Raw genomic sequence first — 23,227 nt, 5'->3', positions numbered from 1 at the left:
CGATGAGTCCAATGCATATTGCATGACATGCAATTACACATTGCATTGTAAATTTTTTTTTTACATTGTAACTCAAAAATGATCAAAATGTCACCATGTTTTACTCCCGATTCCTTCAATTCTAAATTCTTAAATTTGCAGTCCACTTACCTTTCAATAGTGGCATCAGACAGTAAAAATATACATTATTTGTATACTTTTGCACTGCCTGTAATGAATATATCGTTTCTTTGTGAATTAAAACTTATGGACAAATTGATTTTACAACAAGTATTGGCCTTCAAGGGAGAATTTCGCCTGAGGATCGAAATCTCGAACTATTGAAATCTATCATAGTTTGACATCTGTTCAAGGTGCAAGGAAAAAAATGCTTCGGATAATTTAAGATTGCAATGACGCTCGCTACAAAAGAAAGTGTAATTGTGATTCCCTTGCTGTGAATATAACGATTCTTAAAATCAAAACTCAATCATCCCCACACCATTTCAGCTGTAACCATATCTCTAAATAAAAAGTTCAAAACAATTGAATATGACTTGATTTATTCCCTAACAGTGTCTAAAATCCAAGGTAAATATGATGATACTCTAGTATAAACGCCAGGTAGATCTACAGTGCCACAGCTCTTGGCACCGAAGGAGACTATTCCGATGATAAAATACCGCGGCATGCCATCTGGTTGTTCGGGCCTCATAAGGGGTCCGCCACTGTCCCCTTCGCAAGAGTCCTTCCCGTCCTGGCCGCCTGCGCACAACTGCTCTTCTCCTATCTGCGCCTGGTTTCTGAACGCTGCTGCGCATGCGTCGTTCCTTACAATGCTTAAGCTGACATACTGCAAGGTGTTGGTTCCTCCTGAGTTCCCTGTGAAGGCAGTGAGTGATAAAGTGTATTAGCACACTGAAAGCGTGGTTAATTAACGGTAACACATACTGGCATATCATTCCGTTAGACTATATTACTTATGTAATGTAACTTTTAATAATTCTGACTAATATATGCACACCATTGGTCAGAATCAACTTAAACTGGCCTATCGTATTAATAAAGCCAAAAACAGTATCTGGAAGTAAAAAAAAATGTTACAACGCTTCTTAAGAAACTATTTCTATAATCAAATTACTTTAAAAAACCATCTCCCAACTGCCAGTCTCCCTCCCACAATCCTACCTAGAGGTGTGGAGATCTTCAACCGGTAATGGGGTGACGTGAGGTCAGCACGTCGAACCCCCAGCCGTTACAGGAGATTTCCGAGACCGGGTTACGCTACTCACTCGTAGCTCCCCAATTTCCTCACGATGGTGAGTTGCCACCGGTCCTATTCACAGGCCGAGAACCCAGAGACTGAACTCAGGTGGACTCGAACCCATGCAGTCGAAGCTCAAAGCACAGCGCCTTAAGCCGGCTTTAGACGAAAGCATTTCCTAGCATAAATGCTTCCAAAAATCTTATAGCAGACAGTTCTTTACACGCAAGAATTTCCTGTAACTTTTCGGCTATTTTTTGCGATTACAATGTATAACATACGTATACAGCATGAAAGGCACGTCGTGTTACACCATCTATGCTGAGTGTATGGTGTTTACATTTGAAAAAGTAAAATATTATTCCATACGTGTACAGTAGACGTTGTAAAGTATGTATGTAAGCAGCGCAATTGTTTTGTACCTAATAACGGTTTATACGAAATGTTATCCCTCTCGGTTGAATAGTTATCGGCTTTTAAACATGTGAAGTGATACATTGTTTACATCTCACGCGGCCGCCATTACAACTACGCTCGTGACCTAGAGGTAGCTTCTGATTGGTTACGCTACGAAATATGATATGGACCGAGCCTATCCTTGAGAAATGCCATGAAATATGCCATGGCATCTGAAAAGCCAAAAGATTTCTCACTTTACACAGTAGCATTTTGGTCATGGCATAAATGTTAAGAAAAATGTTAAGGAAAATGCTTTCGTCTAAAGCGGGCCTGACCGTACGACGACGGAGGAGGACCCAAAACGAATAAAGCCGGTGGTAAGCACACTGCGCTACGATGCCAGAGGCCCGGGTTCAAATCCCAGCCTGGGCATAGGTGTTCTTTGTGCGAGTTTCTTCCTTCTCATCTTCGCGATTAGTGAAAAGTGGAAGATAAGCGACGTAAAATAAATTAATCAATCTATCTATCAATATCCAAAACGAACTTTCCTGCGATAAGATGTATGATTATTAACAGGGTGGGAGATGTCGAGCAGCCCTTCCCCAATAAACCCAAGTATCCATGGCAACGTAGGAATGCTTATAACCCTCCCCATGGATAACTTTATCCTCCCCTTGTAACAATTGTGAAACAAACTTGGTACAGAGGTTATCAAGAAATTCTTAACAATATTTTACATGTGGGTTATTATTGGTTGAAGATGAAGCTTTTTCATACTGCAACATGTGAAGGCATATGGAGGGATGTGGCGGTAAGGTCTAACTCGAAGTTCACATTATCGCCATGAGTGGAGGTGATGTGGTCATCACCACGCTCCGGCCGCCTTTGCTCCCCAAGATTGCCCTCAAGTATCCACCCCAAGGCTCGGGTGTAAAACATGGTAAGTGACATTTTGGTAATTTTTGTGTTACAAAGTAAAATGTGCCATTCTTCAATTTTTGAGTGAAATTGTCATGCCATACATTTTGCATTGGTCTCAGTGAAACCTTCTGAAATTGGTAAAAACAACACGAAAACAATTTATCTACAGTATAGCTTCTAATAACCTTTTATCTTAATCAACTCAGAAATGACATAAATGTCACTATGTTTTACAACCGACCCCTTCAATTAATATTGATAAGCAAGAAGTTCACAAAATGGCAAAATCTACACTATTGCAAAGTTTCATTCTTACATTAAATCCTTGCATGACATGGAAAAGTCATGGACTACTTTTTGGGACTTCTTATCTAAAGATCATTAAATGTTAATCTATAAGTATTAGTTTTGGAAAAAGCAGCTTTTTCATCTAAATTGAATTGTTGTTTTAAGTCCACTTTATGCACAGGATGGCTAATCGGGACTGGACCTACAGTTTAAAGTGGGATCCGAACCACTATGTGCCTCCACCGGATATGGAACCCGGGACCCCTTGACTACAAGGCGACGACGCTACCAATGCGCCATCCGGGAGGCCTTCTTTATCTGAAGGTAAAGAAAATAACTTACATATCACATTATGTGAAAAATAAAAAAAAAATATATAGAGCCATTGACGTTTGGCATGAGAAGATTAAAACCCATTATGCAGTATTACATTATATTAATGTTGCTTCTAATTATTGTTAGTAAAATAACATTATGACTTCTAGCTTCCTCCGAAAAGGACATGTATATTCTTACAAAATGCAGTGGCAGGTTCGATGGCTGCAAGATTCGTTATAAATGCTAAATATAGAACATCGAAGCTTCTATACCCTGTCCCAGCTAACTGTGGAGCAGGGCCGCGCATATCGGCAGACGAAGAGGAGCTCATTCGAGAGGTGAAAGCACAGCGTTGCCAACTGTACGCTACTGACCAGACCTTAGTCCGTACGATAAATGCACGGCTTGTCAAAATTTATATTTCCCTAAGAAATTCTTAAACCTGGAGACAAAAATACGGTCCGTTTGTCATGTGCATACGGTATTGTCGTTTTCAAAAGCTTGCAACGCTGACAAGAGTGAAGCAGGGAAAGTGGACAACTCCAGTCGTCCATTACGCAATCCCGTTTCTCTCACTGTTCATTGGTGGAGTCGTCTCGCGTCACTACTTGCGCAGAGACTTGTTCTCGTTCGCCTGGTCTACAGTTAGCTGGCACAGAGTATAGTGCGATTCATTATGTCTGATTAAGTAAAAATTTCAATGGTTACGTTATATTAGCACTGAGCAGTATTCATTCGGAGAGTGGTAGCCATTCTGGGTAGTTGAGAGTTGTTTACCTAGGTATTACTGGGCGCAGAGATTTGGCAGTTAAGAAGTTAAAAGGAGACACCCATAGAGCAAGTGAAAACAAAAGTCGGTTATAGTCAGATTTCTCACCGAAAGTGTTGACTGCTTTAGAAATGAAGCGCCATAATGCTTTTAAAATACATAAAGTTTAGGGAGAGAAATAGATAGAAAGTACAGAGAGAGAGAGAGAGAGAGAGAGAGAGAGAGAGAGAGAGAGAGAGAGAGAGAGAGAGAGAGAGAGAGAGAGAGAGGGAGAGAAAAGAAATCAGAGAGAAAGAACGTCAGAAATACTTTTAGATAGATGTTTTCCTTTACAAAGTGTTGTAACTTCGTGTTTTTTTGTTTTTTTTTGTAATATGTCCTTTTCGGACATTTTTGTCCACCTCGACGATGAGATTAAGTGACAAGTAGGTGACATAAAACAAATCCACTGGTCGGGACTCGAACCCGAGAACTTCAGTCGACTAACTAAAGTGAGTTAGTTTGTTAGTTAGCTCTGTTTCTGTATATACCCATGTGAGGATGCACTGAAATTAATAACTATTTTGTTATTGCGTACATGCTCGAAACATGGGAACTAAAATTTCTCAATAAATGTGACCTATATTATGTGGAGCTAATAAGACAAAACTGTGTGTTTGATATAATGAATATAAGAGATATAAGCAGTGTCGGCGATTAGAGAGGGCAGTTGTCCCCTCCCCACTTTGCCCCCGCACTATGCTATACCTTACATACCAAGGAAAGTAAACTGTGCTTCCCCCCTTCCCAGTTTTGGCACCTTGCCCCTTCCTGGATATAAGAGTTTTTACATGAAATATTCACAGGGTGCTATGTGAGGGAGGGGATAAGTGGAACTCTCCCCCTCTGCTAAATTTTGGTGCTTAAGACGGTAACTGTAAGTTGTGTTTCTAGAGCAATTACCGGAATTTCCCTCCCAGTAATTTTTTTTTTTTTAATACCACACTGAGTATTCACATAATGTAACAATGTAGCATTGTTGTGTCTTACCTACGCTTGTGATGCCCCATCCAGCTACAATCCCTCTGTTTCCTGTATAGTCCTTCGTAATTAAAGGTCCAAAAGGTAGGCATATTGGGTGAACGTATGCTGCAAGAGACGAAAATCATAAGTGAATGTTACAATTCTAACAACTTTGAGAAATTAATTAAAGCATAATGAAATATTCCAGAAATAAGAAAAAGTGTAGTGAAGTGTTGACTCTCTACTAACGGATGCGCACTGTATGAATGTCAATATACTATGAATCATAAATTAAAAACGCAAAGAACATACAAATGTCAGTCTTTCTCTGTAGTTTGGTCACTCTGGTTCTCAAGGGTATACTAATGCAAGTAACTGCTTAATTAATGCTAAGGCGCAGGGGCGTTCCTGAAATCTTCATTTGGGGAGGTGAGTCGAAATGGAAATATGATTGAATAAACAGTGCCGTATGGGGTGGAAGTTAAACTAGATCCTCATTTAAGCAATATTGTTATGTATTAATAACGGTAATTGGTAGTTTGCTAAGGGCCTACAATAAGAGAAAAGCATTTACTTGGTGGACAATATCCAGTTCTTGTAATTACATAATTTACAAAACGTTAAATATCTATTGTCCAGGAATTCTAGAGGACGATTCAACAAAATTGAAGGAGAGCATTCAGCGACATGGTATATTATTTGTACATGAATAAAAGTCTTAGATTGTGACAAAAAAAATGGAAGAGAAATAATAATTATATTGGGGGAATAATATTCAGAGAACTGGTATACACATTTTATTGGGTAAATATTTAAGTGTAGTTGTATTTAAATGAAAATATTCAAATTTACAGGGACAGTATTCAGCAATAGGGTACCCAAGGAAGGGGCTGATGGGGCTGTAGCCTCACCAAATGCATAACAAAATATAATTTTTGAAAAATGTCAACGTTGCATACACTTTATAAAAATATATGCCTGGAGCAATGTTGGTTGCCTCCATTCATACATGCATATAAACATAATTGTACTTGAAAATACTAACGACATAAGATGTATAAAGACTAGGGATGGCCAAACGGATAAGGATCCGAAAAATCCGGATCCATTCGGATCCGGATCCGGATCCAAAAGTTTCGGATCTGGATCCGGATTCGAGAGTTCCGGATCCGCGGATCCGGATCCAGGTCTGAAAGTTTCGGATCTGGATCCGGATCCGAGAGTTCCGGATCCGAAAATTCCATATCCGAAAGTTCCGGATCTGGATCCGGATCCGAGAGTTCCGGATCCGGGTCTGAAAGTTTCGGATCTGGATCCGGATCCGAAAGTTCCTGATCTGGATCCGGATCCGAAAGTTCCTGATCTGGATCCGGATCCGAGATTTCCGGATCTGAATCCGAGAGTTCCGGATCCGAAAATTTCGGATCCGGATTCGGGTCCGAAAAATTTGGATCTGGATCCGGATCCCAAAATCCGGATCCGGATCCGAGAGTTTCGTATCTCAATCCCATTATAATAATACCACACCTTAAAAGGTATTATGATCTTCGATTGCAAAGAAATTTTTCGTTAGTCCTACAAGAATTTTTTTCAAGTGTTGTTCCTGAAATACTTTGCTACGCATCGGCTAACACACTCGTGCACACATGTCAGAGGTGATTTTGTAAATGCCATTGAAACGAATATGTATTCATTCGAATGTATTGGAAATTAAAACACACATAAATGTGAGACATTCCATTCCAGGATGAAACCTTTAACACACATAACCAGATAGAAATGTTATACAAAAATTATACAATTGTTCTACAGTTACAGTTTTACAAATTAAAATAAAATATTATAATATATGCAGTGTTATATAATTACAAAGTGTAAGACTAACAAGGGAGGTTATCTAAGTGTCCCACTCCGATTTCCATGAAACTTGGCAGTATAGTGGGGCCCAAAGGAAGAATTACGTGTTTTTTTGTTTCAGCTAAAAAAACTGTTCTAGGGGGCAAAACCCCCTCAAATGTCAAGATGAAGACAAATTGAAGTGAGGATCTGACCCCTGTGTCCCCCTCCGATTTCCATAAAACTTGGCAGGTGTATAGTGGGGCCCAATGGAAGAAATACGTGTTTTTTTATTTCAGCTAAAAAACGGGTTTAGGGGGCAAAACCCCCTCAAATGTCAAGATGAGGACAAATTGAAGTGAGGATCGGACCCCTGTGTCCCCCTCCGATTTCCATGATACTTGGCAGGTGTGTGTATAAACGGGCCCAAATGAAGAAATACGTGTTTTTTTTTGTTTCGGCTAAAAACCTGTTTTAGGGGGCAACCCCCCCCCTCAAATGTCAATATGAGGACAAATTTAAGTGGGCATTTGACTTATGTGTCCCCCTCCAATTTCCATGAAACTTGGCAGGTGTATAGTGGGGCCCAAAGGAAGAAATACGTGTTTTTTTTTGTTTCAGATAAAAAACGGTTTTACAGGGCGAAACCCAATCAATTGTCAAGATGAGGACAAATTGAAGAGGGGATCTGGCCCCTGTGTTCCCCTCCGATTTCCATGAAACGTGGTAGGTGTATAGAGGGGCCCAAAGGAAGAATTTGTGTTTTTTTTGTTTCAGCTAAAAACTGTTTTAGGGGGCAAAATCCCCTCAAATGTCAAGATGAAGACAAATTGAAGTAAGGATCTGACCCCTGTGTCCCCCTCCGATTTTCATGAAACTTGGCAGGTGTATAGAGGGGCCCAAAGGAAGAAATACGTGGCTTTTTTTTGTTTCGGCTAAAAAACTGTTTTAGGGGGTAAAACCCGCCTCAAATGTCACGATGCGGACAAATTGACGTGAGGATCATCTGACCCCTGTGTCCCCCTCCGATTCTCATGAAATTTGACAGGTGTAATTAGAGTCCGTATGCCCCTGTTTCTTCCTATGCCATATTTACGTGGTTTCGGGGTCAGATCCCCACTTCAATTTCTCCTCATCTTGACATTTGAAGAGGGGGGGAATGAAAACACACATAAATGTGACACATTCCATTCCAGGATAACACATAACAAGATAGAAATGTTATACAAAAATTATACAATTGTTCTACAGTTACAGTTCTACAAATTAAAATAAAAAAGTTCTGGCTCTGGATTTCGGATCCGCCAGGATCCGGATCTGGCCATCCCTACTATACACCTGCCACGTTTCATGGAAATCGGAGGGGAACACAGGGGTCATATCCCCACTTCAATTTGTCCTCATCTTGACATATGAGAGGTGGTTGCCCCCTAGAACAATTTTTTTGCCGAAACAAAAAAACACGTATTTCTTCATTTGGGCCCTGCAAGTTTCATGGAACCGATTTCTTAGACCTAAGTCTTAGACTTAGACCTCCCTTGTAAGTGTATTAATTAATTACAAATCGCGCACACACACTATATATATATATATATATATATATATATATATATATATATATATATATATATATATATATATATATATGTGTGTGTGTGTGTGTGTGTGTGTGTGTGTGTATGTATGTGTGTGTGTATATATATATATATATATATATATATATATATATATATATATGTGTGTGTGTGTGTGTGTGTGTGTGTGTGTGTGTATATTAGCAGGTAACAATATGTTATAAGCACATTCTTACTTTCCAAAGAAGCGCATGTGGGATGGCAAAACGGATCCGGATCCGAAAATTCCGGATCCGAAAAATCTTAGGATCCGGAACCAACCGGATCCGGATTTCGGATCCGCTAGGATCCGGATCTGGCCATCCCTAATAAAGACCCGGGTTCAACACCCCCCCCTTTTCAAATCCTGCGTACTCTACTGGTATTCAGAGACCCTAGTGGCAAGGGACTGGTACTGTGTAATTATAACACCATTAAGCCTTGTTTCCATGATATGAAAAACTCAATATGCTGACCAAGGCAGAAATTTCAACCTTCTAGCAAGGTCTTCTTCAGACTCTGCACCAAGTACAAATGTAACAAGGTGGAAGAGGAAGGGATTATCTACGAAGTGAAATGTAAAGAATGTCAGAGCTTGTACATAGGAGAAACGAAAAAAGAGACTGAAAGACAGGTTGAAACAACATAGGGATGATGTACGACTTCAGAGAGAGAGAAATGCGATATTTAAACACACGAGAGAAACAGGACATGACATAGAGTGGGATGAGGCTAAGCAGATAGGAAGGGAGAAGAGAATGCTAGTGAGAAAATGGAAGGAGGCTGTTGAGTTTCGGGTTCTTTCAGTTCTTCAATTACACAAGAAATGGAGTCAGGAATAAAACAGTATTAGCAACACGAACGTAAATGTATAATTTAGGAACACAGTAACATAATCAGCACAATAACTTACATTGTGATATGAAGATACAAAGTTGCGTCGCACAGGACGGCTATATCATATTGGACATGTTTGACAGGATGAACGCACAGACTAAACACCAACAACATTTAATAATCAGGTCTGGCGTTCGAGTTCAATCAGCATCCGACACTCTCCCCCCCCCCCCCTTAGGTTGAAGAGACTCCCGTTTCATGTAGTTTGCCCATATCGGTCAGGCGGTCGTCTTGGTCTTTGTGATCTCCTAACCGGTTGATTGTCGCAGGCCGCATTCGGAGGTACCACTGGATCCTGATAAGCACGCACTGGGAGATAATCTTCCTCTCCAACAAGCACTGGGTTTTTTCGGACAAGGATGTCTTTTCCGACCTTGTCGGGATACTTCTTGATCTTCGAGAGATGAACAACAATCGTGTCATTGTCCACAATCACCTTCGCCATCTTCCGGCCCATCAATTTAACAATTTCTCCGATTTTGTATTTGGATCCATGGCTGAATTGTTTCTTGCGTTGTTCAACAAGCACCTTTTCCCCCCGGCATAAACGGAACGGGACTAATAGGCTGATTGTCGAAACCATTTGGTGCGTCAAAAGCGGAAATGTCCGTTCTTGGCCGAAACTTGAGCAAACGTTCTGCTGGACTACATCCGTGCACTTGTCACGGTATCTAGTGACATGTGAAACGCAGTTCGATATAAATTATTTTTTGTTTATTGATTCATTTTATGCACAAACATGAAAGTGTGAGGTTTGATTTTATTTTTGTGAATAAACTTGTATCCGAGCCAGACGTCGGGAGTTGGAGCCGGGTCTTTCCTGAGTGACAGCCGCCGCTTAGAACATGACATATTTGCACCAACGCGAAGATAAGGAAAGATTATTTTCGTCGCTACCAGGCCTGACTGGCAGCGGGCGGGCTAACCCATGTTCACGGATGACCAGAGAAATCAGCTGGAGCTCAAGCCTGCAAGGATCCAGGACGCGTCGCCGACCGCGCCTTTCAAGACAATGCACAGAGGTCATTTCCATCCCCTGAGAAAGCGAAGCGAAGCCACCTTAGCGTGGGTTTCAACGGACGAATTTGAATCTCTTATATATATGCGGTGCTACCACCCCAGAGACAGTTTTTACCCGGATTTCACAGAGAGAGCATCTCCGCGCTACACTCTCGCGTGATCATTGTTTTGTGTCCGTGGACTTTGTTTCCTTACGTACCGTGAGCGAATCGCAGATAGAGGTACCAGTGTGCGCCTTATTTTGGTGAAGATTACGCGGTGATTTGTTTTTTGCCAAGCGTTAACTACATAATCATGGGCGGCTAAAGGAGATTGAGAAGGGAGTCTGTCGACTTCCCTGACCCCGCAACGATGCATCGCCATCTTCCGATGAAGCCAGTCAGCCAACGCCAAAGACGACATCAAAGCCAAACACTGCCCAAAGCCCGAAGGACGTCTTCAGAACGACGCCGATCGAAGCCCGTCACCAGAGAGAGAGATTGAAGGACGACTCCAGAACGACGCCGATCGAAGCCAGAGGGAGAGATTGAAGGACGACTCCAGAGCGACACTTCCAGAACGACGCCGAATCGAAGCCCGTCACCAGAGAGATTCCGAACCGACGCGTGACCACGTACACCCGACGCTAGTGACAAGAGGAACGCCCGAAGTTCTGAGGAGGTGCAAGTACACCATATCGTCGCAATTATTCTTCGTCGCGATCGACCTCGGAGGACAATTTCGCCACAAAGGAACCGTGTGCAAGTCCCGCGTCCAGGAGAGATGAAGGACCACGCCATGTAGCAGAGTCTGGTACAGTATACTTCAGAGGGTCTCATGTCCATGTAAACGTGCGTCGTTAGTATCACCACCGTACGTTTAACGCCGAAGTCTCACTTATTTGCAAAGTTACTCAGGAAACCCCGAACCTAACTTCCGTCTCTGACAATTTTTGGTATTGTTATAAAAAAGGGTTATTTCATGTTCAGATGTTCTAATTTAATTGTCTGCATTCAGCGTTAGAAGCTCCATTTCATTTCTTTAATATTTAGTGTAAATTGTCAAAGTGTGCTCCTTTTTTTTGTGTGTAACCGACCGCCCCGTCGCGCCATTTAATTTGTCAATAGTTGACTGATGAGTCCTTTTTAATTGTGGAAAGCGTAGTTGTTTTTATTGCAAGGTCGTGTGCGTGAAATAGTATTATTTGTTGCATAGTGGTTTTCAAGGTAATTTTTGCTCGCGCCGACGATTGATTTGTGTACTCCGGCAGCTGGAGCCAATTAAGTTTTTGCATCACTATGTAATTGTGTAGTTGTTCTCATTGGACGCGAGAGGCTTGTGTGTAATACCCCCGTCCGAGAAACTTGTATAATGTCGTGCTTACGACTCGATGCATACGTTCATTCGAACGAAAGATTTAACCACGCCGACCCAATTGTCTTAGTTAACCGCTTTCCGAGGGCTGGCACTTAAGTTGATTTAAAAGAGCACAGGAGCTGGCAGACAAATGCCCTAAATTCACATAAAGGCTTAAAAAATTAAAAGGAATGATATGTTAATGAGATCCATGATTTGTATCCATACTTCACATGTAAAAATACCTCATGTGTGTGAAAGAGAGATAGCGTGAATGTTGTGAGAGTGAGGAGGCTTTGTAAACAGTTGTTGATTGCAATATTTTTTTGTTGTTACAATATATATTCACTTTTTTACCGTTCGTCAGTGTTGTTATTTGACGTTTTTCAGGTACCGGATATTATGCTATTAGTGTGTTATGAATGTTCGAATCTACATATCAAAGGTAAACAAAACAAAGATTAATAACATTTCAAGGTATTAATCTCCGCCTCGCAATAGTATGACAATAAACGACCGTCTCAGTACCGAACTTGATAACTGGACCGTGAGTCACGACCGGTTTCCCGTACAAATAACGACGTTTGGCCCCGTGCCGGGGTATGATTGACACGTCATTTCGGGGACCGTGAGTGCACTCGTTACACACTGGAGTATTCCTTAATCTGCCTAAAAGCTCAAGAACGAACTTGTCCATCTCTCTCAACGTGATGTATGAACGATTCGAAAAGTTCTTTTGTAGTAAATTCTTCACCACCCCAACATTCCTTTCAGCTAGACCATTTGATTGAGGGGTGTACGGAGCTGAGTGAAGAAGCTTGATGTTCTTCTTTGAGCAATAAGAATTGAAGTCTGAAGATGCAAATGGTTGGCCATTATCTGTAACATATGTTTTCGGATATCCAAAGCATGAGGAAAATTCCTCTAAGTAACCAATCATGGTGTCAAATCGCATATTCTTCACTCTCCACACAGATATCCAATGAGAGTAAGCGTCAACTAGCAACAAGAAATCCATGTCTGAGAAATGGAAGAAATCAAGATGAACACGCTCAAAAGGCTGCGATGCAATAGGCCACGTTTCGAATGCGGTACCTGGTACATTGGGCCTGTTATTGTATCGCAAACATGTGTCACACGAAGATGTAACCCTTTCAATATCTTCATTCATCGTGTTCCAGAAGAACGATGAACGAGCTATTTCCTTCATTTTGCATGTTCCCTGGTGGAATTTGTGTAACAGAGACAGGACACTTTGTATACAAGATTCAGGTACAACTAGTCTTTCGCCCACGAAAATACATCCCTTCTGTATGTGGACATCATATCGCCTGCCGAATATTTTCCTGATAGGATGACTTTTTGTTCTCCCTATGGATTGTGGCCATCTCCTTTGAACATATTCGAAGACTTTAGAAAGATCAGGATCACGTTGTGATTCCAGCGAAATGCGCGTCAACACCGAAGATTCAATAAGATTAAGGACAACTGGCTCAGCTGTCAACTGACATGCGAAATCATCATGATAATCATGAACTGGATCATCTGCAACACAAATTCTAGATAGAGCATCAGCCAACTCAACATGCGGCGTGTAAACAGTTCTGAAGTCATATTCTTCCAATACTAACTTCCATCTGTTGATTCTGCTGATGGCTAAAGCAGGCAAGTTACTTCTAGGATCCAACAGGTGAGATAAAGGTTTCGAGTCGGTGAACGCAACAAAATGTCGTCCAATGAGATACTTGTGAAAGTATTTGACTCCTGGGACTAATGCAAGTGATTCCCTTTCCAATTGAGTGCAGTTCCTTTCCGCAGCGGATAAAGTACCGGCCATACACATGATAGGCTTTAGGACTCCGTTTATCTTGTGCATTATGGCTGCTCCCGTAGCGGTAGGAGATGCATCCGACATGAGGTATAAGTCTTTATCAGGATCATATACTGTGCGTACTAAGTCCTTAGATAGCAGATCCTTGACATCCTGGAATTCCTTCTGATGAACATCTGTCCATGACCAGCGCACCCCATTCTTCAACAAATCATATAAACTGGCAACACAGTCAGCTAGGTTTGGCAGGTACGAAGCGTAATACGTGACCATACCGAGAAATGACTTCAATTCGCCGACATTAGTGGGTGGCTTACATTGAATTATTTTATCAATGTTTTCTTTCAGAGGACGAATTCCCTCCTGTGAAATAGAATGTCCCAGATACTTCACATTTTGTACAAAGAACACAGACTTTTGTTCATTTATGCGGACGCCATAATCGGAGAAAAGATTTAGCACCTTTCGTGCGTTATCATAGCACTCCTCAAGAGTAACTCCTCCCACTAAAATGTCGTCTTGGAAAATGGAAACCTTGTCCACACCCATCAATATCTGCTCCATCGTGGCTTGAAAAATTGCACTGGCAGAGTTTACTCCGAAGGGAAGCTTCAACTGTCTGAATAACCCGAATTCCGTGTTGAAGACAAGAACCTTCTGAGCCTGAAGAGATAGGCGTAACTGAAGGTAAGCCCTTCGAAGGTCAAATGAAACGAACCAACAGCAACCAACCATCTTGTTGAAAAGATCCTCTATTCTAGGTAACGGATGTCCCATCTTCCTGAGTTGCGGATTAACAGTGTTCTTGTAGGATACACATAATCTTAATTCACCGTTTTTCTTACGAACAACAACAAGAGGAGAAGCCCACGATGATGATTTGATAGGTTCAATTACTCCGTCACTAACCAACTTCTGTAATTCATCCTTGACTGGTTCCTTAAGCGAATACGGGACGTCGTAATATCTCTTGAAAACTGGTGCAGCATCGTCTTTCAATGGCAAGTCTATCTCGAAGCGCTTGATCGACTTGGACATGTCACCATCAAAAGGTATAGGAAAATTTTTCCTTAGATTCGCAACCAGTTCCTTTATTGCTGATGATTCAACAGTAGTTGCAACCATCTGAGGAACATGTGAAACAAAAATGTTTCGCCATTCAGGCATGAAAATGTCAATCCAAGACAAACCCATAATTGCACGATTCAATTTTGTCTTTACAACAATCATATCTAAGTTATGTTTCATTCCTTGAAATACAACTTCAACGTTAACTTTTCCTAAAACACCAAGATTATTACCATTTGCTGCTTTCAAGATGATAGGAAAATTGTATATAGTGCAACCTCGCAATGAAGACTCAAATTGTCTGCTATCAATTAAAGTATAAACAGAACCTGTATCCACTAGGAATGGAATCTTAGAATTGTTGACTTGTAAGTCGACAAACAACGATCCCTGTGTTTGCCAAACAGATTCACTCTCTTTAGTAATGAAGGTATTGAAAATTTTTGGACACAGAGCATTACATTGGACACTAGCGGCGCTGTAATCAACAAATTCGCTCTTAGATTTTTCTTCTTGATCATCTGCAAATTTGTGATCTATGGGAATGCACGGCACATTAAAATCTGAAAAATCAATGGATGATTCTCGGACCATATGTTTGAAATTGCTGTGATTGTTAGGTACAATGGAAGGTTTCGAATTATCTTGCATATCAATAGATCTTTCATTGATACCCGTGTTAAGCACAATGTTAGCGCCAGAAACCAATTTGCTTTTACTAGAATTATTAAATTCTCTCTTCTTGCAGGCAGTCAAGAAATGATTTTTCTTTTTACAATATCTGCAAGTAGCCCCAAAAGCTGGGCATTTCCCGTTAGGATGAAAAGAATTACAATTACCACACGGTTTACCAGAATCATTGTTTGATTTGTTACCAATATACCTTGAATCAGTTCTATTTTGTCTGATGTTCATTCGGAATTTGTCCTTGTACCTGTTTTGTATTTGCGAAGTGACTTCAGTTGGAGTTTCAGAATATTCCACAGCATTCTTTGAGTGACTTTGATTAATAATTCCCTCATTTAATTCTAGCTCATCGAGATACATGGCCGTATCTATTGCTTTTTTCAAGGTCAAATCAGGATCTGATAACAGTCTGTTTCTAACGCACACATTTCTCATACCAAGAATAAATACGTCGCGACACATTGAGTCGATGAGATCACCAAAATCACATTTTGAAGCTTGTTCTTTGATTTGCACAATGAAATCCGGAATGTTCTGATTTTCTTTCTGTTTAATAAGAAAGAACTTATGCCTTTCAAGCACGAGATTTTTCTTGGGCTCATAATGGCGGATCAACATTTGTTGAATTTGGGCAAGACTGAGTTCTGATATAGATTTTGGTTGTATGAGATTATATAAATCAGCATACGTTCTGTGCCCTATTGCTGCTAATAGAATATGCTTAGCCTTTTCATCTGGAATGTCTGAATCTTTGCAGAAATGCTCGAATCTATCAAAATATTGCTTAATACTTTCCTGCTCCCTGCAGAATTCGGAAAATTGAGACAACCTCTGCATTGTATATAGAGATTCTTACCTCCAACAGACAACTTGAAGAACAATAACGAGAAATGTGTAGAATTACGAGAAGTAAGTATGGGTAACAGTTTCATGCATCGGAGACACATTTAAATCGGATATTTTGTCTTTCTCGTGGTTTGTACTTACCAATTATGTATTGCGGAACATAGTGGAAGGTGCCAATATGCTTTTTGCACGAAAACAAACACTTTTTCTGCTAAAATAAACCATTTTCCTTAATGCTACGGAAAGCACGTCACGGTGCGATATCGCTTGCTTTGCGAATTGTAACGCTTCTTTTATTTTCGAATATCAATGTTTCCAACTCTATTGTGCATGAAAGTTGTAAAAAACCGGGGATCAAAAACCATGCACGGGTAGCCCCACAAACCATTGACGTTAGCCCCAAAAACCATCCACGGGTAGCCCCACAAACCATTGACGTTAGCCCCAAAAACCATCCACGGGTAGCCCCACAAACCATTGACGTTAGCCCCAAAAACCATCCACGGGTAGCCCCACGAACCATTCACACGAGGTTAGGTTAGGCCTGTTAGGTTAGGTTCCATTAGCACCCATTTCACCCCTAAATTCATCGAAAAACCATTTTCCTTTCTCGACAAAAAACCGCGCGTTTCTCGAAGAAAAAAAAACTCGCGTTTCTCGAAAAAAATCGCGCGTTTGGAAACTCTGATTCCACTAGGGAGATCGCGTGACTTCCGACGCTAGAGCCATCTGCAGGTACATCTTGGAAACAACGGCATAATGTTGTCGATTTTCACAAAATGCGCAATATTATTACATGAAAAGTGATTATTTATTGTTCTGCTGCATTGTAGGATGAAGTTTTAGGAAGAATATATATCGACGGAGGTTGTAAACCTTGGAGAAACTCATTTCCGTAGGTAGTTTCTTGTGTAAAATTGAAGAAATGTGTCTCCGATGCATGAAACTGTTACCGTAAGGATGTTCCAAGATCCTCGTCGCCATTGTTGAGTTTCGGGTTCTTTCAGTTCTTCAATTACACAAGAAATGGAGTCAGGAATAAAACAGTATTAGCAACACGAACGTAAATGTATAATTTAGGAACACAGTAACATAATCAGCACAATAACTTACATTGTGATATGAAGATACAAAGTTGCGTCGCACAGGACGGCTATATCATATTGGACATGTTTGACAGGATGAACGCACAGACTAAACACCAACAACATTTAATAATCAGGTCTGGCGTTCGAGTTCAATCAGCATACGACAGAGGCCAAGGAAATAGAGAAGAAAGATGAAGACACAATGAATTGGAATGTGGGACTGATGATAAAGAATGGAAGAAGGTGTTAGAAAGAGTGGAAAGGACAAGAGAGAAAGAGGAGAGAAGAAGGAAGAAGAATGAAGGAAATAGAGCGTGAGATAAAATAGTCCAACCACATTCACTTTCAGGTGAAAGTACAGTTGACAAGGGAAAGCTACCTGCTAGAATGTTCCAGAAACAACTTTCTAATAGTGTGGAGGGGAGTATTTTTGTGTATATATATCGTCCTTTTCTTGTACCTTGTTACATTTGTACTTGGTGCAGAGTCTGAAGAAGACCTTGCTAGAAGGTTGAAACGTTACGTTTAGTTTATGTTTTATAATAAAATAAATTTCTGCCTTGGTCAGCATATTGAGTTTTTGGTACTGTGTAGCCTCCCGAAGGAGAAAGTGATGTCAGTTAATGTTATATTCCTCCTCTTTTGGCTTGATTTTCTTTTTAAAAAGTTAGGGGATTAGAAATGGCGAAGTAAAACATGACACTGGTTCGTAGGCAAGAAGTTACAACAGCCACTCTATTCATGATTACATAATTTCTTTACGAGAATTCTGGGAATGTCTCGTATAACAATAGTAGTCTTAATTAAAGCAGGCGTGTTTAGGTGTCTTGGGCCGCTCTTACAACCAACCCTTGTTTATAAGAAAGTGACAAAGAGAAGAAAAAAAGTACACATGAATAGTGACAATTAATAAAACAAATTACAGAATTAATTAAAAGTGACAATGATATAAAGACAACGAAAGTTTCATATAATACAAATAGTGGAATTATTTCATTGTAAAGAGAAAGTACAACGTGAATTAGTAGTTAGCATATAATAATAATAATGATAATAGTAAAGAGAGAAAATAATAAAAATGACCAAGAGAAATAAAAGTTATCCAAGTTTTGATTTCGTTGTTGTCCCAACATGTATTGCTTATACTGAAACATATGTATAGTCTCTGGATAGTCTGTCACAGTCTTCCACGAAAGTACTCCTCTCTTCATGATTGCCATTGGCACGACTGATTGCAGGACCATCTTGCTAGAACTGAATAAATACTTCCCGAAGATAAATATGCGTTACTTGGCATTGTGGTATTTGAAAAATTATCAGAGGGGGACAAATTCTAATAACTTCTTTCCACCCAAAGCATGCACAAAATGCTAAAATGTTGCAGGCGGAAGCAGTATCCAGTAACCAGAAGGGGGAAATTCCACCTTATTTCCCTACAATAACACTGATTGTTGGTATTCGGAGAGGAGATTGTATTAATTGTGAAGAAAAATTAGCCTAATTATTCTTTTAAGCGAGACCATTTCTTTTAAATTGCAACTTATGTAGATTTTGTAGTACGGCACACAAGTGTTCTTAGTGAACATGACCTTAACTATGCGAATCCACAGTTTATTTATTCATTTAACAAAGGATTCCAAATGCAGCATTAGCCATTTCGCATTGGAATGTATGTTACTATAACAATAGAAATTAACAACAATAATACAAATAATATAAACAAATACTGGGAATAATGAGTACCCTGAATCCGATCCTTTTAATGCTTAAATAAGTTGTAATGAAACAAAAAACACATGGATTAAAAAAGCAAATGAAGCCCTTTTAAAACTATACCCAATATGGAAAAATAAATATATCTCCAAAAATAAAAAAATCCGCATTTTTAATACAAATGGAGTGACCCAGCAGATTATACATGGGCTGCAAACTTTTGTTAATAGATGCCTACAGCGGATAATAAATAAATGGCCTGACATAATAACGAATGAAGACCTATGGGAAGTCACCAACCAATAACAAATTGATATCTAGGTAAATAAAAGAAAGTGTAAAGGGATTGGACACACTCTTCGGAAACCTGTTGGATCCATAGAGAAATGTGCATTATACTGGAATCCTCAGGGAAACCGAAGAGGTGGCCGACCTAGGAAGTCCTGAAAGAATCAATTGAAGAAGAAGCTTTGGAAATGGGATTAAGACAATAGCTGTCAACAGGACCAGATGGAGAAGTTTCACAGATGTCCTATGCTCCAAAAGGAGCAATAGGAATTAAGTAAGTCAATGAAACATACTTGAAGGAATGCAATAACAGTCGAATTCCATAATATTATAACTAGTGTGATTCTGTCTAAAGGTCTAAAACATTTTTTAAAACTTTGCATGCACTGTAAAAAGTGTGATGCAAAGTAATACCAAGTGTAGTATTCATGGCCGTATTTAGAGGGTTTTTTTTAGGGTTCAACCCCCTCCCCCCGAAACGTCTGGCTTGTTGGATTGAATCAGGGAAAAATGCGCCCAGCACACATGACCTTCACCAACTAATTCATTGAAGGGTTGGAATTCCCGGTTATCTAACTCTGTTCATTTGTTTGCTTCTATCGCACACCTGGTAAGTTTTCCAATGACTCAGTAGTCATTACCAACCCATCTCTGGCACAGGTCAGGTGGTGTGTTTGTGTTTCTATTTGTGATGGCTGATTTGACAATCACCGAGACGAACAGAGGCAAGCCGTGTGCTCTGTTCAATGGATTTCAATATCGAGTTAAGAAGAAGACGGATGAGAAAACTACTTGGCTTTGTGTTAAAGAGAAGAAAGAAATTGAGAGACCTTACCAAGTGCCTGAGAAGTCTGGCGTACATCCAAAAAATGGAGTAAAAGATCGTCAACGAAGGTCACAAGAAATGGAAATACAAAAATGTAAATAAAAACTTTAATCAAATAAAATAAAAATTACAACATATTAAATAAAAATTACAAAGTAAAAAAAATATGACAAAGGACATAATCTCCAGCTTCTAAACACGCCAAAAAAGAGAATATTTTTACTGTACTTTTAAAACAAAAATCTCTTTCCTGACAGTCCCAAGCCTGTGTTACGAGTGTGAGGGGAAGCTGCGTAAAGGTTGATTTAATCAACATATCATATTGGTGAGGGTCGTGTGTGTTGGGCGCATTTTTCCCACTTTTCATTGTGGTTACTCTTGGGAGGGCGCATTTTTCCAACTTTTAATGCAAAAGCGCACTTTTCCCGACACCGTTGGATTAATGGAACTTCAGAAATCAAACTTTGTAACACATTTTCAAAAATGTATTCGCAGTTTCACAAAAATACAACAGGGAGACAATCCTGAAATGATCGGATTTAATTCTCAGAATCGCAGCTCACCCGCGACCCCTTCATTTTCACTTCTGCTGTCCTCTCTCCAGTGCTGTTCCTGGATCAGGCAGAAAATTTCCTTGTGATTGTCCAAAAATTCCCGTTCCAACTTTTAAATTTCCTGTTCGATAAGGGGTTTAAATCCCCCTTTATAAGAGTTCAAACCTAGGATATCCTGCTTCATAGCGCGCTACATTCACTATCATTCACCCGGCGGTCGATATAGTACATACATTTTTCCTATATGCGATCCTATAAAGCACATATTTGTATAGTGCATAGTGGTTGTATATAATGTTGTTTGGTAAGTATAGGAACAATATGAGCGTCAGAAAATGGGATCGAACAGGTCCACAGAAACACCCCCCCCTTTCAAGAAATCATTGCAAATTACAAAATAGCAGAACTTTTATTAATTTTATTGTTAATAACTGAAATAATGTCAAGTTAGTATTCGAATAGAACAACCAAAGAAAAATGGCGTTAGATCAAAAAATTGAGGTTACAATACAAGCACCAGGTTATGATTTACCTTAATCGAAAGAATAACTGATTCCACAGTTTTCAAAATTCCAAAAATTAAGTTTTATGTGAATGGCCAAACATCATAAACTTTATAACTAAAATTCCTCTCTTGCTTTTAAAGTTTATCCTTGAGGTATCTAAAATTTAATAACAAATTATATTAACTGTGCATTTCAGAACACGCTGCATGAAACGTAAAAATAAATAAATAAATATAAAGTAAAAAGAGTTGTGCTGCATATTCACACTTCTGATTGATAGAGTGGAAAAGTCTCCTCAAGGATATAAGGACAGCAATAATAATAATAATAATGCGTTTGGAATTTGTTTATTATAAAATTTTAATTATTATTTAATAATTATTAGATATTATTTATATTATTAAAATTTCTTGCGACGCCCATGAGAACAATTATAGGTGAACCCCCCCCCACCCCGAAAATTTTTGCTGCCTATGGCCATGGTAGCATTACAAATACTCAGCCTTGGTGTAACTTAACACTCCCGTTGGTGTTAATGCGGAATTGGCAATGTTTTGTTACACCATTGGACTGTCAAACAATACCAAGTATAGAGGCTTTTAATGCTCGAAATAGGTGCTGTACTACACCAATTGTGGTGGGTACAAAGTTACCAATCAGTTCTGATGTAACCCAGTTGCATATTTTAAAACGTGTACTCAGTTTCTTGCAAAACAAATTCTTCAGGTAATATCAGGTCTCATAACCAGCCCCCTTCCCAACAAGTTATTCTAGAGAGAAAAGACACTTCGGAACCGTTAACAAATGAGGAAATAATGGAAGATTATTTCCAACAATATGCCACAGTATGCCTCTTGCTAACGAAGTTCCAGGATTTCGAGTTCCGGTTTGGACATGGGTGTTCATTTTTAGTGCGCCCTCATCAATTTCAACTAATCATCACTAAGGCCTGGACTTTTATGTAGGTAACACATACGAAATATGTACATAAATATGTAGAAAAGATCGCTGAAATATGTAAATATACCGAAATATGTTAAAATATATAAGTATATAAAAATATCTAATATGCTTATTCTTTCTCATTTCTGTGCTGTTTCTAGGTTCCTAGCAGTAAAAAAATAAATGTATTTATACTAAATAAATTTCTCAATATTATTAGGGAGTTTCTTCAAATAATAACATTATAATGTGCTGAATTGCATTGGAAAATTCTATATCTGTTAAATTGATATCGTGAATGACAACATTTTTTAGTACAAGGTCAGATTTTTTCACCGCGAGAAATGCGTTCAACTTTCCACAATGCTCAAGAATATTCTCATTAAATAAAGAAAATAGTTTTGTCGGGCAAAGAATAAAATTTACGTTTAATGCAATAATACATTATTTCATAAATAAATAAAAAGTGCTTCTGTTTTCAGTATATACGATGTTCATGTGATGCACAGTGAACCACTAAATACATTTTGCGAGGTTTTTTTACTTTTCATTTTTGATTTTTGAATGTTCTCTTCTTACAATTATAACTCCTTACTCAATGAAAAATCAGAAAAATAGTTTAAATACAGCGTTTTATGTAAAAATATGTAATGTAAACTGGAAATATGTAATAAAAAATATGCAAAAATATAGGTGACATGAAATTCACATAATGGTTCCTAATATCGTAATTCGCCGACAGTTGTAGTTTTTGCTTGGCTACATAAATGAAAAATATGTAATTACACAAAATTCCGACCCATGATCATCACTCATCATCATCATAACTAAAAGTAGCAGAAGAGTGACGCTAAATACTAATAAGAATAAATACATGCAAATGAAGTACATCACCCTCTAAATCTATTGCAAGTTTGAGGGAACACATAATGTATGTATATGTGCTACAATATTCTACATACTCACATGTAAAAATGACGTCTCTGTCCAACCGTATGAGAGCTATGTCGTGCCTATATTTGGGTTCATCGTATTTCGGGTGTATCGTCACTTCCTCAGGCCTGAAGTCCTGGGGAATGTCGGCGCAGACTCCTTGATAATCGCAGTCTAAGTCCGAAGAGATGTTATGCTCACCCAATCTCACTCTCGCCCTATAAAAAAGCAAGCAAGACAAAATACATTTCAACTTTTTACTCAGAAAGAACGTCCACAGTGAATGTAAGCAGTCTGTAACGTA

At 39.3% G+C, this 23,227-nt stretch overlaps 1 protein-coding gene across 1 annotated transcript in view; it reads right to left on the bottom strand.

Moving 5' to 3' along the window:
- Positions 1-522: 522 nt before the first annotated feature.
- The window catches only part of LOC146000339 (uncharacterized), a 40,212-nt gene continuing 17,507 nt past the window's right edge, over positions 523-23,227 (bottom strand). Inside the window, exons 5-7 of the mRNA XM_083137868.1 lie at positions 22,957-23,141; positions 4,968-5,066; positions 523-861 (exon numbers count right to left, since the gene is read on the bottom strand). Coding sequence (XP_082993994.1) covers positions 542-861; positions 4,968-5,066; positions 22,957-23,141 — 604 coding nt within the window. The 3' untranslated portion in view covers positions 523-541. The remainder of the gene's footprint in view (positions 862-4,967; positions 5,067-22,956; positions 23,142-23,227) is intronic.

This window comes from Lepisma saccharinum, chromosome 16 (genome assembly GCF_977018435.1).
Source record: "Lepisma saccharinum chromosome 16, izLepSacc3.1, whole genome shotgun sequence".
Taxonomy (NCBI): domain Eukaryota; kingdom Metazoa; phylum Arthropoda; class Insecta; order Zygentoma; family Lepismatidae; genus Lepisma; species Lepisma saccharinum.
The sequence above is the reverse complement of the archived record's forward strand: the minus strand, read 5'-3'. Positions and strand labels throughout refer to the sequence as shown.